This window comes from Nomascus leucogenys, chromosome X (assembly GCF_006542625.1).
Source record: "Nomascus leucogenys isolate Asia chromosome X, Asia_NLE_v1, whole genome shotgun sequence".
In the NCBI taxonomy this organism is placed as follows: Eukaryota; Metazoa; Chordata; class Mammalia; order Primates; family Hylobatidae; genus Nomascus; species Nomascus leucogenys.
In genome coordinates this window covers 106,504,797-106,519,588 of record NC_044406.1, presented here as the reverse complement: position 1 = coordinate 106,519,588, position 14,792 = coordinate 106,504,797, and the positions used below count along the sequence as shown (strand labels likewise).

Here is a 14,792-nt window from a genome sequence, read left to right as displayed (position 1 = left end):
CTCAAAGGGAAGTGAGAATCATGACCCCCTCCCCCCATACTTCTCAAACACAAAACTGAGAAGTGAAAACCCAAGGGCCGTTGTACCACCCCCTTTTATTATCAAAGTGTACAACTGCCACCCACAGCAGCTGCTGCCCACAGAAGCCTTTTAATGCCTCTCAGGACAGAACTGCCTTTAGCTTCACTTCAGGAAACTTGCCTCTCCCTTCTGTGGCTGGGAACACCTAAAACTGGCCTGCTGCCTCTCATGTCATCTCTGTAGTGGGATTTAGAGAGGCAGTGAGTGCCATATGCCCAGGCACAGAGATTCTTTGCCCTGGTGGGTTTTTGTTCCCCTCTCTGGTTAAGAGGAGAGAGTTCTTAGTTGAGGAAAGCAACAGAACAGGAGGGAGGGAGAGGAGGAAGGGAGAGTTTGAAGGGTGCAAGATGGAAAATCAGGAAATCACCATACCGATGTTTTTAACAAAGGGTATCTTCTTGGAGGGAGGAGAAAAATTGAGTTTTTAGGAAGGAATCTAGATTGTCTTGAGTCCACTGCCTCAGGTTGTTTTGCCTTTAAGGGCTCTCCAGGTTCTACGACCCTGACATTTCTTCGGAGTGAAATAACGGATGGGATTTGGGAGGCAGGGGATGATGGCAGCTATCATCTCTTCTCAGTCTTAACATTATGTGGTAAGGAAGATTTTTCTGTGTCTCAAGCAAGGCTTAGAAATCTGGACATAGGTTTTATTTATTTATTTTCGAGATGGAGTCTCACTCTGTCACCCAAGCTGGAGTGCAGTGGCATGATCTCAGCTCACTAGAACCTCTGCCTCCCAGGTTCAAGCGATTCTCGTGCCTCAGCCTCCTGAGTAGCCGAGATTACAGGTACCCACCACCACTCCCAGCTGATTTTTGTATTTTCAGTAGAGATGGGGTTTCGCCATGTTGGCCAGGCTGGTCTCGAACTCCTGACCTCAGGTGATCCACCCACCTTGGCCTCCCAAAGTGCTGGGATTACAGGCGTTAGCCACCACGCCCGGCCTAGATTTTATTTTTTAAAAGCATGCCAAGTTCATCTACTATGCTCCTGAAGTGGTATTCATTCATTCAAGATTTATTGAGCACCTATTACTTGGCAAGTACTGTTCTGAGCTCTGGAGGATACAGCAACAAACACAACAGGCCAACTCTCCTTCGGCAGGGAAATCACTAGAGTCAAGGATATACATGAGCCAGGGAGAGAAAGGGGCAAATGACTCCTGCCAATTCACTGCATATTTTAAAAAATTCATTTCCATTCCTTTCCCAAAGACTAACAACCTTCCCCAAAGTAAGACAACACAAAGTAAAACTGAATACTCAGTGTCTCTGCAACCTGGCATATTGCTCCTCATTCTCACCTCCATGCCTTTGTTACTCTTTGCTCTCCAACCTACTCTGCACTTGGGGATGAGGGGGCAGCAGTTAAGGTGGAGTAGAAAATGTTGGACTTGGAGTCAGAAGACTCCAGATCCAAGCAAGCTATTTAACCTCTCTGACCTTAGTTTCTTGTCTATGAGAGGAGCTCCTGACCACTGTACTACCTCTCTGTGATATACTCTTTTAGCAAAGACTTTCCCAGGGATCACTGGCTTAACCTCATTAAATGTTCTCAAGGCCAAAAATTACCTTTTGAAGACTAGTTGAGACGTTGTTGCCATAGCTTAAGGGAGAGGTATTGGAGGCTTGAGTTATAAATGTAGAAAAGGTAGTGATGGATTCAAGAGACAACACAGAAGTAGAAGCAACAGGATTTGGTAATTGATTGGATGTGGGCTGTAAGGGGTTGCAGAGGAGGATTCCGTATTTCTGCAGGTGGCTTGTAGCCTGAGTGACCGAGAGAACCACCTGTTCCAGGCTCATTAACTCTGAGGTTTGGGAGCTCTCCGTTCTTCCAAATAGAAAAAAGCTTTGGCCCATATTCATTTTTAAATAGTAATGACTGTTCAGGGAATTGCAAACTCACTGCCTAAACTAACGTTTTCTTTTTATCACACAGCATTCCGGTGTCTTTCCATCCTCCCCTCCCTCTGGACTTTCTGATGAGCCCCAGTCTGCCTCTCCCTCATCCAGCTACATGTGGTCCTCAAGTGCACCGCCCCGTTACTCTCCACCCTACTATCCACCTTTTGAAAAGCCACCACCTTACAGTCCCTAAAGAGGAATGCCTGCTGGCTATTGAGATTATTGTGGCTTTTGTATTTCTGCTTCAGTGGAAGTGTGTAGGGTACAAAATTCAAAGTGTGACTCTTACGCATAAAGTTTTACAATGGCCTGCCAGGCTAGGGAAAGATAGGGACGAAGCTTATTCGTTATTAGTGCAGAGCAGGGGTGGCCAGGCTGAACTCAGCACAGAAGAAGGGCAGCTCACACTCTCTAAGCAAGGCTGGGGAGCCAGCCCAGCAAGAAGCTTGTTTGGACCTGCATTACCCTATGCTCCACCTCTGTATTCAGCAGAAGTGTGGTTGCCATCTTTTTCACTTTATGTAAAGGAGTGTTGCCCTCGGGCCCTTGGCAGATTGCCACCCCAGCACCTAGGTTGAAGCACCTGGCTCATAGGCCCTATCTTTCCTTACCCCTAAAGTCAGTCCCTAAGGACAATTTCCCAGCTGATGGGCTACACAGTAGTTCCAATACAGAGAGTTCTGGCTAAGATTTTGTTTGCTTGTGTCTGGATGTTGAAAAAGGCTGCCCATATCTCTCACTCCTTCCTTCTCTGTGAGTACTGTAAAAATGGCTGTTGTGATCACTCAGCTCAGCTTTTGTTATTGGTACCTCCTAAAGGGAAAAGTGCAATATTCTTGCATCTTGAGTAGTGGGGAACAGGATGTATTGTTCCGGAAACACTGAAATACACAGCAACATGAGATGTTTTAAGTAGATCACTTAGGAGACAGTGGTTCTACTACATGTTGCATTATTACAAAATACATTTGCTACAGGAGATATAAATCTTATGGTTGCAATTCAGAGTTTAAAAATGTGATAAATTAGGTTCTTGGGTCGTGATATGAATTGTTACTAATCTTTGTGACTATTTAATCTTCAAATATTGTGCTTAACCCCAGCAATTCGCACGTATCCTGCACCCCAACCCAAAAGACTCATCTGTATTTTAATGCCACTGGTCTTATCGGTCCTTTTGTCTGTTGAGACCAGTCATGACAGCATTCAAGATTATGAAAGTGTTACAATGCCGCTTCAAGTCTGCAAAACCTCAAACGTAGCCAACTTGACAAATACTTAAGTGTTACGGCAGATTTAAAATCCATCTGGCACACCGTGGTAGGTATTTGTACAGTTCTTTTAATTACACATAGCTTTAAACCATCAACCTGATGAGTTTAAAACACTTTTGCACCCATGCCTTCACTTCAGAATGAACACCTTCATTGTGATCTTATGTTAACCTGAGAATTGATTTAAAGGAAGATTGATAATCCTATACTTTATAACATAAAAATACAGGGGTTACAGGAGGGTACCTAATTAGACAGTTCTCCAAACACAGAACACACACTGGAAAATTTTCCGGCCAATTTTGCTACCTCCCAACTTGATGGATTAGAGGTAGCACAAATGCTGGTGCTCCCATCTACCTTGTAGACACCCAGCCATCAAGAATCGAGGCACAGGAAGTGCACTCTCTCATTATTAACAGTAAATGTTTGCAAGATATCCAGTTTAACTTTCAGCATCATGAATGTTGTCTTACCCAGATTTTGAATCTGAAAAACTATAATCCTTTTATGTTATACAGAATTACTATGATTTTTTACAGTTCTGAGCATATTAAAATTCTACTGGATTTCAAAAAGAGACTAATACCCAATTGACTTACTAAAGAAATATCAACTTGTAATATTCAATGAATTTTTTTGCCATTTACCTTTGACCGTTGGCTTTAGTGAATGTCCATATTTAATTTTTTTAAGGCATCATTACACAGTTTATCCTACATTTATCACATTTCTTAAAGTGTTAAGATTCTATGGCTCATTTCTATGTATTTTTCTTACTTTACAAAATAACCTGAAACAGTATAGATTTTGTAACACTTAATTTGAGCAGCTTTTTTATTACATTGAATTATATAAAGTGCATGTTACCTTAGAAAAATTAATATTTGCTGCTTTACTCTTTTGCAAAACATTTGTTGTAATGAAGGGATTTGTATTTCCAATACGTATCTTGACTGCATTTTGTAATATTTACTGCTTTATTCCTAATTCTGCTTTAAAGTACTGAACTGGGCATGAAACATTAAAATATTAATCCAGAACCTGTATAAACTGGATGTTGCTTAAAATCTGTATCACTGCCATGTTGAAAACTCAGACTGCTTTTGTGATGTTTCAAATGAATAAAACTATCCTCCCCTCCTTATCCACTTGTGTCAAGGTACTATAAAAGTACAGCAAATGCTCTAAAGCAACTGACAGCAGCTGACTCACTTTTGACTATTAGGGTTCAAGATAAAAGGGGACATGATTAACCAATATATAAAACCTAATGGGAAATTTTGCCATGCTGCCATCAGAAATACAGCCCCAGTCTCCTGCTATAAAAATTGAAAAACAATATAAAAACCCATGTAATTTCTGAAAGACAATCTTGTAAAACACACACTCAAACATCAGAATTAAATCATTTTATTTTTGCCACAAGAAGCTCTAAGAACTAATATCAGGCCATGGTTAATGAAAAGTAGAACTTAAAGTCATGACAGGGAAGATTGTACAAGTGTGAACATTACAGTACTCGGAGGAATGAACAAGGTTTCATATGGTTGACCAGCCAGAGAGCCAGTGCTGTTAAGTTAGCATTTAATTCTTTAGAATATGCATGCCTTGACAATACAAAATACCTTGATCAGTGTTTACCATTTTTTTATCTTTTTGGTACAATGGGGAAAAATGTGGCATTATTTCTTCATAGTGGTTGTGTGGGGGGGATCGTTACCACCAAAATCATAATAATCATTTAAAGTATATTTTAAAGTTAGTCTTGCAAGATTGTTATGGCATTGTAAAATTTCTGTAGTTTAAGCATTTTCATTTTGTCATATCTTTTAACAAATTACTATTTCAAGTAGTTCCTATCCAGAATATTTACAGGTAATTTAGCATAGGAGCAAATTTGAAGCTAACTTCAAAGAAGAAAAGGAAGTTCAATAGCCAGAGAGCTAAGTATAAGATAGAAAAACCACATGGTAATTTTAAACAGCATCTTGCTACAGATTTCCAATCCAATAAATACCAGGAATGAAGGACTTTTGCCCCAAAGAAGTATTTCACATGTACTCTGAACTTTGGCTATGGAAACTTACAGAAAAATTGAAGACCCTGAGACACATGCAAGTAAGAGTCTTCTGGCAAAAATACAATTTAATTTTCCAGTTTCTCTCCTCTCAAAAAACTCCAGAAGATACCTTTAGTAGGCACAGAGTTTAAATGTCATATTCAGAATTTACAGAGCACAGCAGCAGCAAATAATTACATCCCTATTATTCAGAATGGATAGTTTTCCATTATAGAATTAGTTCCTGGTTTGTCATAATAGACTTGTAGAAACTGCCAAGTTTTATTATGACAAACTAATTGACCTAGCAGTTGAGTCTGAAAGATCTGGAAGCTCTGCCGGCATCCGTATCATTCACATTGGTAGAAGTAATTATGTCTAACTGGTGAAATAGCATCAATGAAACTCAAACAAATTTTCACTGAGAACATTTCAGAGTGCACACTATAGTCAAAGAGTAATGTTATTAATATCTACACAAAAAAGAAACAGATATGGTGATTCCAGAGATTACAGAGTCTTAAGTTATAAGGTAATTTCAAATTTCCCAGGGGTTAGTTTACAAATGGTTTGAAGGTCTAGACTTACAGAACAGAAAACAGATAAATGCACATCACTCTACCTCTTGGCAAGCAAAGGATTTTTTTCTTGTATTATTGCATGAACTGATGCCCGATACCCTCAGCTACCAACTTAAGAAACACTGAAACCACTACCTTCAAATCCAGCTTACCATCAGAAGAACGATGTATACATGAGAAATTATGATTAAAGCTTTAAGTTCAAAGTCAAGAAATAGACTATTTTTTAAAATACATGGTAAGGAGAAAGAAAATATCTATGTTGGACTAAGAAATACTTAAGCAAGGTTACAAATGACTAATAACTATGCACAACAATCTTTTCCAGTATCAATTTTTTCCTTTGCAAAAAAAAAAAAAATCATTTACAGACGTTCAACAATTCTGTTACAAATGCTAGGCTATATGTATGTTCCAACCTGCTTTCTTTTAGTACTAGCACAGTTTAGTACTAGCACTTCAGTAAGTGTTAACTTTATTTTCTAAGTGTTTAAATATGTGTCATTTTAAAAAGTGGTATTTATTGTTGTCAAGAAAAATGGGAACTGACAAGCCTATATAACATTCCTTATGTAGTTTCTGATTACTATAATATTGCGGCAATTTGCAGATGGAATAAAACTTATTTTAGAAGGGGTGAAAACCTAACAAATCTTGCTGAAAGGAAAATACTAGATCACTGATTCAACTATTTCAAATAAAGACTTCCTATTGGAGATTCTACGCAATATGAACATTTAAAAATATATGCCAGGAGCCTCCCACCCAAAATATGTAAAGTCTCACCCATGGAATCTATCATTTACAAGGATTTATACATAAAGATTCATTTGGTGGCTTTCAGATTCAAAATTTGAAAATTCTCATGGGAATATTTTTAACCTTAAGAAGCAAAAAGGAAATCTTCATTCCATTCTCTACTATGTGGTAGCCAGAGAATTAAAAATACATGCAACAGAACTTTTCATCTCCTCCTATCTGCCATTACAGAGATTTTTTTTCATTAGTTTTTTGCCCCCAGAGACCACACTGCAAAGGTATAAAGTGGTCTAGCCACCAAAGTCTTTTACAGACTATGGCAATGAAAGCCAGGATTAATTCTAATTAGCTAAATCTAATTTATTCTTCAGATAAGAGACTTGTCTGCATGGCTATTTTCATAGAGGGAGGGTAGCAGGAGGTTGCTGTCCACTTGGACTAGCAGATTACACAACCCAAGTAGAGACTTATTCTGACATTTTCCAGAACAACTCTAAAACTTATTTACTCTTTATGCCATATACAAGACAAAACACACATTTATTGTCTCAATGTTAAGAAAATTGAGAATTCAGCAGTAAAGTGCTAACATGGAAGGGGAAAGCTGTAAGATGTACTAGGGTATGCTAATAACTCCAGTTATTTTCAAAGAACATTCAGACTGCTTCAAATTCTATTCTGGAAACTATCTCTCCAAGCTTTTAATTTTTGCCTCTTTTAAATGAGCTGAAAACTAACATATAAACAGATACTTGGGGAGGGGGTCTCACCTCTACTCAAAACTTTCAGGAAAATTTGCTTCTAAAAATTATCAACAAAAATCCCACTACACTTCCTTCAGATAATGTGGCAGATCAAATTAACTTGTTCGCACCTTAATTTGTTTTACAGATCTTCTGAAACCTCTGCCCCATCATCCAAAACAAAACTTTCTAGTATTTCAAAGGAGTTTAGTAAGATTCCGGTATTATAAATTCAAACTCAGTACTGCCATCTGTTACATTTTGTTTAAAAATTGAATCATTTTCCTGCTGAATAAAAATATCTTCCCAGGTCATTGGCTTGTTCTGAGTAGATGTAGTGGTCCCTACTGGAGGTTCTTTTCCAGTGTCAACCTTGTACCCAATACCATCATCCTTCATTGCAGGAATAGTGCTTGATCTATCGGAAAGATATGCATATTGTCTGATTTGTAAAGACCTGCATGGATGTAAACGATAAAGCTTTGAGTCCCCAGAAGGATCTTGACTATGAACTGACTTTATATGTGAAGACATAAACTGATAGTTGATGAAAGATTTGCCACAGGCCAAACACTGATACCTTCGCTCCCCTGTGTGATGAATTTCATGCTTTGTGCGATATTCTGCAAGAGGAAATACCTTCTCACAGTAACGGCACGGATACTTCTTCTCCCAAGAATGAATGTTAAAATGTCTCCGCAAGCTTGTCAGACAGACATATGACCTTTTGCATACAATACAGATATAATAGACCCTTCCATCTACTATTAACTCATAGTGATCATCATGTTTTACTTTCATACGTTTGTTTGCCATCTCGCTGCCAGACGTTTTTGGTACTTCATTCTCAAGTCTGGCCTCCCCTTCATCAGGGTCATCTTTGACAGGGATCACTATATCATAAGTATCTTCACCGATATTTGCATAAACCTTGCAACCAGTCGATAAGCCTTCAATTTCAGTAGCTGTATCTAAAGTAATGATCTTCTGACCCTCCATTAGATGTTTTGATCCTAAGCCTGGATCATTAGTATTTCTAGTAATTATATCTGAAATTTTTAAGGAATTGGAAAGTGGTTCTTGAAGAAGTGTAGGAATCTGCATCTTCTGTATTAATGATCCATCAAAACTGGTATTTTGGGAGGTATCAGCCTGTGGGACCAAAGATGTATTACTGACGGCCGAGTCAGGACTGGAGCTAATAGTGTCATCATCATCATCTATTATTTCCTCCTCCTCCTCTTCATTGGCCTTGTTTCCTGTTAAAATAGCACTGTTTGGTGTCTGCTGATTCTGCACAAGTAAATTGATTGAAGAGGGCATATGATTTGGAAGTGAAGAACTGACATTTGGTGGTGTAGAAAGTGGTGTCTGATTTAACAAAATAATATTGGGAGTCAGATGTGTTGGAGCTGAAGATACCAACAGTTTTTCACTTCCTTGTGTTTGGCTCAGAGTTGCCTGATTCACAGGAGTAGGAAGTTTCTGAGTAGGTGTGATATTTGTTAAAGGGGGTGAGTTATTGCTGGCACTAGGTGCAACATCTGAAATAGCAACAGGGCCTGGGTTAGATTGGACCTGTGCCACTGTGTTATTACTCGGCAAAGTCTCCTTTGTGGGCAGAATCTCGGAGCAAAAAATGACATCATCATCATCATCATCATCAGAATCGGTAACAATGATCTTTTTCATTTCATAATCTTCGGCAGATAATGAAAAAGACTCTGTTATAATAGGCATTATAGTAGCCCCATTATCTTGGGCTTCATCTTTTGATTTCTGTATTACAAGGTTCTTGTCACCAGAATCAGGAGGTAAAGGTTCAGTATTACCATCCTGAGCTGTACCTGAGATGCTTTTAACCTGTGACAATGGGACACCAAGCTCTGCTATAAATTTCACTCCTAATAACTGCCCTGATTTAATTAACTCATCAAGCAAATCTGATCTAACACGAACAATTTTAGAACTATAGATATAATTGAGAATTTCTGCAAAGATCTCTGCTCTTATAAAGCTCAGTTCAACAACTTGCCCGGCAACAGAGAAGAGCTGATGGAAGTAGGTACTAGAAGCTGAAAGAATATTCTTGTGAGCCCGGAATTTTCGGTCTTCCACAATAACGGTAACATCACAGAAGAGTCCATGGCCACGTTGCTCATTCAAGGAGTTCAGCAGACTGCCAGAGTACTGAATGTCTGTAGCAGAAATCAGTTTTCTACTCTCCATGCCTTTAAGAGAAAGAGAGGAGGGGATGGGAGAGGATTAGAGAGAAAAAACAAAAGTACTTATTTAGAATTTAAGCCGTAGCATCATTAAATAGTTTATTCAAGTTTTAACCAAAGTTCGGCATAATTTTTTGGCTTTTACAGAAATTGTTCATACAGGTTGGCTTTTGGAACAAGTGTCCAATTTCATGGCTTGCTCCTGAGTTGAGCAAGTTTTACATTGTTACAGAGATTTGAACAGTAATCTCCACAGTCACCTTCTTTTGAATATTAGATACATGCATCTCCACTAAGTGATTTTTAAAGATTAGAATTAATTTTCTTAGTCCCAATTTTGGGTTTTCTCTCCAAGAAGAGGTAAGAGTTGATTTTTAACTGTCAAAATTAAGGAAAATCATCATGAACACACAGAAGTTATTTAGTCTGTAAATGATTTAAATGTCAGAAAAGCTCAGTGCGTGCAATACTGTGTCTGAAATACATACTCTTAATTTTAACTAATCTTTAAGAATATATGCAGAATCTACACCCTGGAGCCAATGACATTCATAAACACTGACAATTATTACCTCCCAACGTCCCATTATTTTTCTGTTATTTAAATTGGGATGCCTCATCTTGATAAACTATTAAACATCTTTCTTACCCTTTCCTCTTTCTTCATCCCCTTGTCCCTTCCCCTCATCTCTCCATCTTTACAATTTCCAGAGGTGGAATATTAAACAGTGCCAAGTGAAGTCAACAGACACTATCATGAAAAAATATGACAAAGGAAAAGGAAAGTTTACCATTTCTAAATGCCCACTTCCAAGAAAACACAAAACATTTTACTTTTGTTGGTAAAGAATCATGTGCATTGGTATGAGAACTTTTTCCACACCAAATGAGTTAGTGAAAATGAAAACATTAACTTATTGGAATAGATTACTCTAGAAAAAGGGGATGATGTCAGTAGAATGCATTGTTGTGTAGCACTAGCAAAACATCATTTTTTGCACTTTGCAGAAGATATTTCCAGTAACAAAGAGGCCAGAGTTTAAAAAAACCCATATATTAAAAATATATAATATCCATACATATGATTATATATGGATATATTTTAATATATGGATATTATATATTAACAATTAGTTGACAAGTACTTTTAGTGAAGAAATATTTTTATTAATATTCTCTCCCTTTGAAGTTACCAAAAGGGTGTCGATGTCACAATGCTTAAGTTATACATAGGTGGAGGGCAGTTCTGTCTCAAATACCTTCTAAATTTTTCAAAATGATACCTTAAGAACAAACATCAGGCAGAAAGTCTAAAAATCAAAGATTTAAAACATTATTAGAAGGTGTTGCATGTTAACAGTACCAAGGAATTCCAGGTTACCATAAAGGCATTCATCATCAGAAAGGGTGACCTTTGGACAGTTTGCCAAAAACCAGGGCTTCCGAAATACGGGCATTTCGACAGAAGTCGATATTAAGTGGAAAGACAGGTTTTCTGAAAATGGCACGCAATTTTTGTCACTTGCACACGGGTTCTTCCAATATGGGAATGCGACAAATGTACGTGTCCAGGTGACACTGGGACTCGGTTTCGTTTCGTTTATGTGTCCCCCTCCTCCCACTCAGGGTAGCCCCAGAGACAGCACAAGTCGGTCTGAACCCACCCCGAAGATCTGCGATTCGACTGTGGAAAAGCCATTCCACATCACTGTGAAACCCTTGACCGAGGGCCAGTTCGGAGGAGCTGGTGACGGTGGAAAGAGATAAAAGCCGTCCGCGAGGGAGTGAAACAAACCGACACGCGGCTCCCTGCGGTAGCTGAACCTCATCTCCCTTCCTCCACCTCCCTCTTCCCCATACGGACCCTGCCAGCTGCAACCGAGGTTTTTAACCCCAATTCACGTGCAAAGCAAGCTTCTTGCAAATACAGATGGAGGTACAAACAGCAGAGTGAGGGCGGGAGGAATATGGGGTACCAGGGAAAGTAGAAGGTGGCGAACGACAGGGTGGGGTGTTGGTGGGGGGGAGGGGGGTGAAGCGAAGCAGGCGGCATTGTTGTGCCCCGGGGAGGGGACGGAAGGGGAGGATGGGCCTGGCAGAAAAGCTCTAAATCAAAGTAGGGGCTGGGGGAGTAAAAGAGGCACAAAAAAGCAGGCAGAGGGGCGAGGGAAAAGCCAAGTGGGTCTCCGTATTGGGCTCCCCACGCCCCGGGGCCTACCCAGGGCACCGGCAGCCCCTCGGCCCCTAACGACGAAGGGGACCGCGCCGCGGCCCTCGCGGCTTGTCCCCTCCTTCACTCCCCGGCCCACACAAAGAAAGAGCCGGAGGAGCGGAGCCTCCGACTCTGCCGCTTCCTGGTTCAAGTGAGGCGAATGCAAACGCAGGCGCGGCCCAGGGACGGAGAAGGCAAGCGCGCTCCTTCGCCCCCTCCCTGATTGGGGCCGGGTCCTCACCTGCTTCCCGGCGCCGCCGCTTCTCCTCCTCGGGACGCGCGGAAGGCTGGGAGTCCCCCAACAAGAAGAAGCCGCACTCCCCACCGATTCTGCCCCTTCTTTAAACGTCGCTCCAGTCTGGGTCGACGTCGACGCGGCCGCCGCCTCCTGCCGCCAACGCTGCTACAGCTGCCCCACGCCGCCGACAGAGGGCACAGCACGGGGGCGAAGCGCTGAAGCCAAAGGCGCCCTCCTCTTCCGAGCGCAGGCCGGGGTGGTCCGGAAGGGCCCGAGCTTGAGGCGGCTCCACTTCGGCGCCGTGCTCTGCTTTCGGCTCTTTCCGCAAGGGGGCGGAGGAAGACTCGGAAGCTCTTGTGTGTTCGGCTCTTTCCGGAGGGCTAAAGGGTGAGAAAAAAGGAAAGGGAAAGATCGGGTAAGACAGTCGCCAGCAATTAGATGGAAGGGAAGCGAGTCGTTTTCATCGAAATTCAATGTGAACTTCTAGGGCATACAAACTTTTAGAGACTATACAGGTTTCATTTATTTTGCAAGTTTGAATTTGCTCTATTAGACTGTTTGCTAGATGATAAACCATCTTGAAATATAATCAAAATACATACAATCAAATATAAATTCACAACTTCTTATGGTAATTCAAGTTCTGGGATAACAAGAGAGCAACTACATTACAGTAACTACTTTTAAGAAAGAAATTTAGTGTTTGGCCAACTATCTTCTTAATTGGATACTAAATGGTGCAGTACTATGTTAATTCCCTCATTCCAACTAGCATTTACTGACCCCCTGCTTGATCTGTGGCAAAAACCCTATGTTAGGCTCTCGGGAATACAAAAATGAATAACCCAAAGGTCTCTACCTCTTTAGGGAGCTCAGTAGGTAGGTACACAAACATGGACAAAAATATTTGTACAAGGTGTAGAAGCAGAGAGAAGAGAATAGCAAATTGAATGCTGTCATTTGACCTGTAACTTGAAAGATTAATAATATTAACACTTGCATTTTTAATTTTTTATTGTTACTATTTTAATTTTTTATTATTACTGTTTCCATAACATTTCATCTTCAGAGGGCTTTAGTGTCTGACACACAGTATGTGTTCAGTGATGGTTTAATGACCGAAAAAATACATTGTGAGTTACGTAATTTTTTAAAATCCTCTGGTAATACCCTTCCAACTGAGTACTATAATGAATGAAGCAACAGGATGGGTGTTTGGAGAGCAAAATGTTTCCCTTTTAGGCTGGTTATTGATCATATTCAACTAAGGAACCAAATAGTAACTTTTTTCTGCCGTAATTAAGGCCATTCACTACCTTCATTATCTTTTTAAAAAGATATGTATAGGATAATACTGCATTCATTTCCAAAATCTTAAATTTGTACCTATTAATACCTTGCAGTGGAATTCCTGTGCTTCTTTCCTAAAAAAATCTTGCTGAAAATGTCCATCAGGATATTAGACTGAAAACAGATCAAACTATATCTAATTTTCTGTGACAGGAAATCAGACATGGATGTCATCATCTGCCTATCCCTAATCTATTCTTCATCCTCCTCAATAAAGCCACATGGTATAATAAAACATCAAAGTGGTATAATATAGCTGTATTTCACATGGAAATATGCAATTCCTTAAGCTCGTCTCCAAGATTTTGTATTATGGGAAAACAAACTATGTGGGAATTATTGCATTACTGATTTTTGATTAGGACTTAACATTATGAAAGTTTCATTGTTTACTATAAAGATATTTCATGGCAAATAGAAGTATGCTGTTGTAAAATAAACTAAGGCAGATTAATATTTTTCCTGGCAACTGAGTACTTAATAACCATTTTTCCGAGTTATCCTCCCCAAAACTTAGCAGTAAAAAAAAAAATCTTAGTAATTAGAACAAAGTATATCTTGAAAGTTTAGGATCTATTTATCTTTCAGTGGCTTAATTGATGAAAACTAAAATGAGACCTATATTTGAAATACAGATCACAGTGGCAATAGATGCCACTCTAGATATCATGTTTGTTGGTCACCTCTCAGTAAACTGGAAGGCACAGTACAATTTATTTTGCACTAGCATTTACATCACCGAGGCTGGCAACAGAATTGCCTTGCCTTTGTCACTTTCCTGAAAGTATTTTAGAAGTTTGGAGTACCAACTAACATATGATGAAACCTGTTCATTCAAAGCACAGTAAACCTTCTCTTCCCTTCTTGTATCTCTCACCCCCTAACCAAGCAAAAACTAAACAAGTTTAAAAGCTACCTATCATGAAAGGGGATCCAATGGTCAGGAAAGGAATTTTATTTGTAGGAAAGCAGAACAGACCAAGAAGCCTGAGTGGCCTTAATAATTGTCTTTGGGACAGGATCACCGGAAAGTTTAATTAATTTTCTGTTTCTCAACTAGTTATTCCACTTTTACTTTTGTTTTTAATCTGGAGGGCTTAACCCTACTTCAAACAACCCAGTAGTTTGAACTCTATTTCAAACAACAACAACTCACTTTGGGAGGCCGAAGTGGGAGGATCACCTGAGGTCAGAGAACAACCTATATCAAATGGTTTTGGAGGTATCAATTGTTTCACATTCTAGAAAGGTTTTATTGGCTGAAAATGGAATGAGTTAGGTTTTATAGCCATATTGTCAGCGTTTGCTTGCCTTTTGAACTTGATTGTGAATTCCATGAGGGCAGTAACTGTCCTCTCCT

General features: G+C 39.7%; 2 protein-coding genes across 3 annotated transcripts in view; one reads left to right on the top strand and one right to left on the bottom strand.

Annotated features, from left to right (window-relative positions):
- The window catches only part of TMEM255A (transmembrane protein 255A), a 52,654-nt gene extending 48,245 nt beyond the window's left edge, over positions 1-4,409 (top strand). Inside the window, exon 10 of the mRNA XM_003262272.3 lies at positions 2,023-4,409. Within this exon, the coding sequence (XP_003262320.1) occupies positions 2,023-2,181 (159 nt within the window). The 3' untranslated portion in view covers positions 2,182-4,409. The remainder of the gene's footprint in view (positions 1-2,022) is intronic.
- Positions 4,410-4,659: 250 nt separating this feature from the next.
- ZBTB33 (zinc finger and BTB domain containing 33) lies at positions 4,660-12,316 on the bottom strand. Of its 2 annotated transcripts, XM_003262270.3 has the most exons (3): positions 12,086-12,308; positions 10,282-10,383; positions 4,660-9,638 (listed from the first exon to the last, which is right to left on the bottom strand). In XM_003262270.3, exon 3 carries the CDS (start codon positions 9,634-9,636, stop codon positions 7,615-7,617), a length of 2,022 nt encoding a protein of 673 aa, XP_003262318.1. In that variant the 5' UTR covers positions 9,637-9,638; positions 10,282-10,383; positions 12,086-12,308; the 3' UTR covers positions 4,660-7,614. The 2 variants fall into 2 exon arrangements, with proteins under 2 accessions (XP_003262318.1, XP_003262317.1); XM_003262269.4 differs by lacking the exon at positions 10,282-10,383 and having other exon boundaries at positions 12,086-12,316.
- Positions 12,317-14,792: the final 2,476 nt, after the last annotated feature.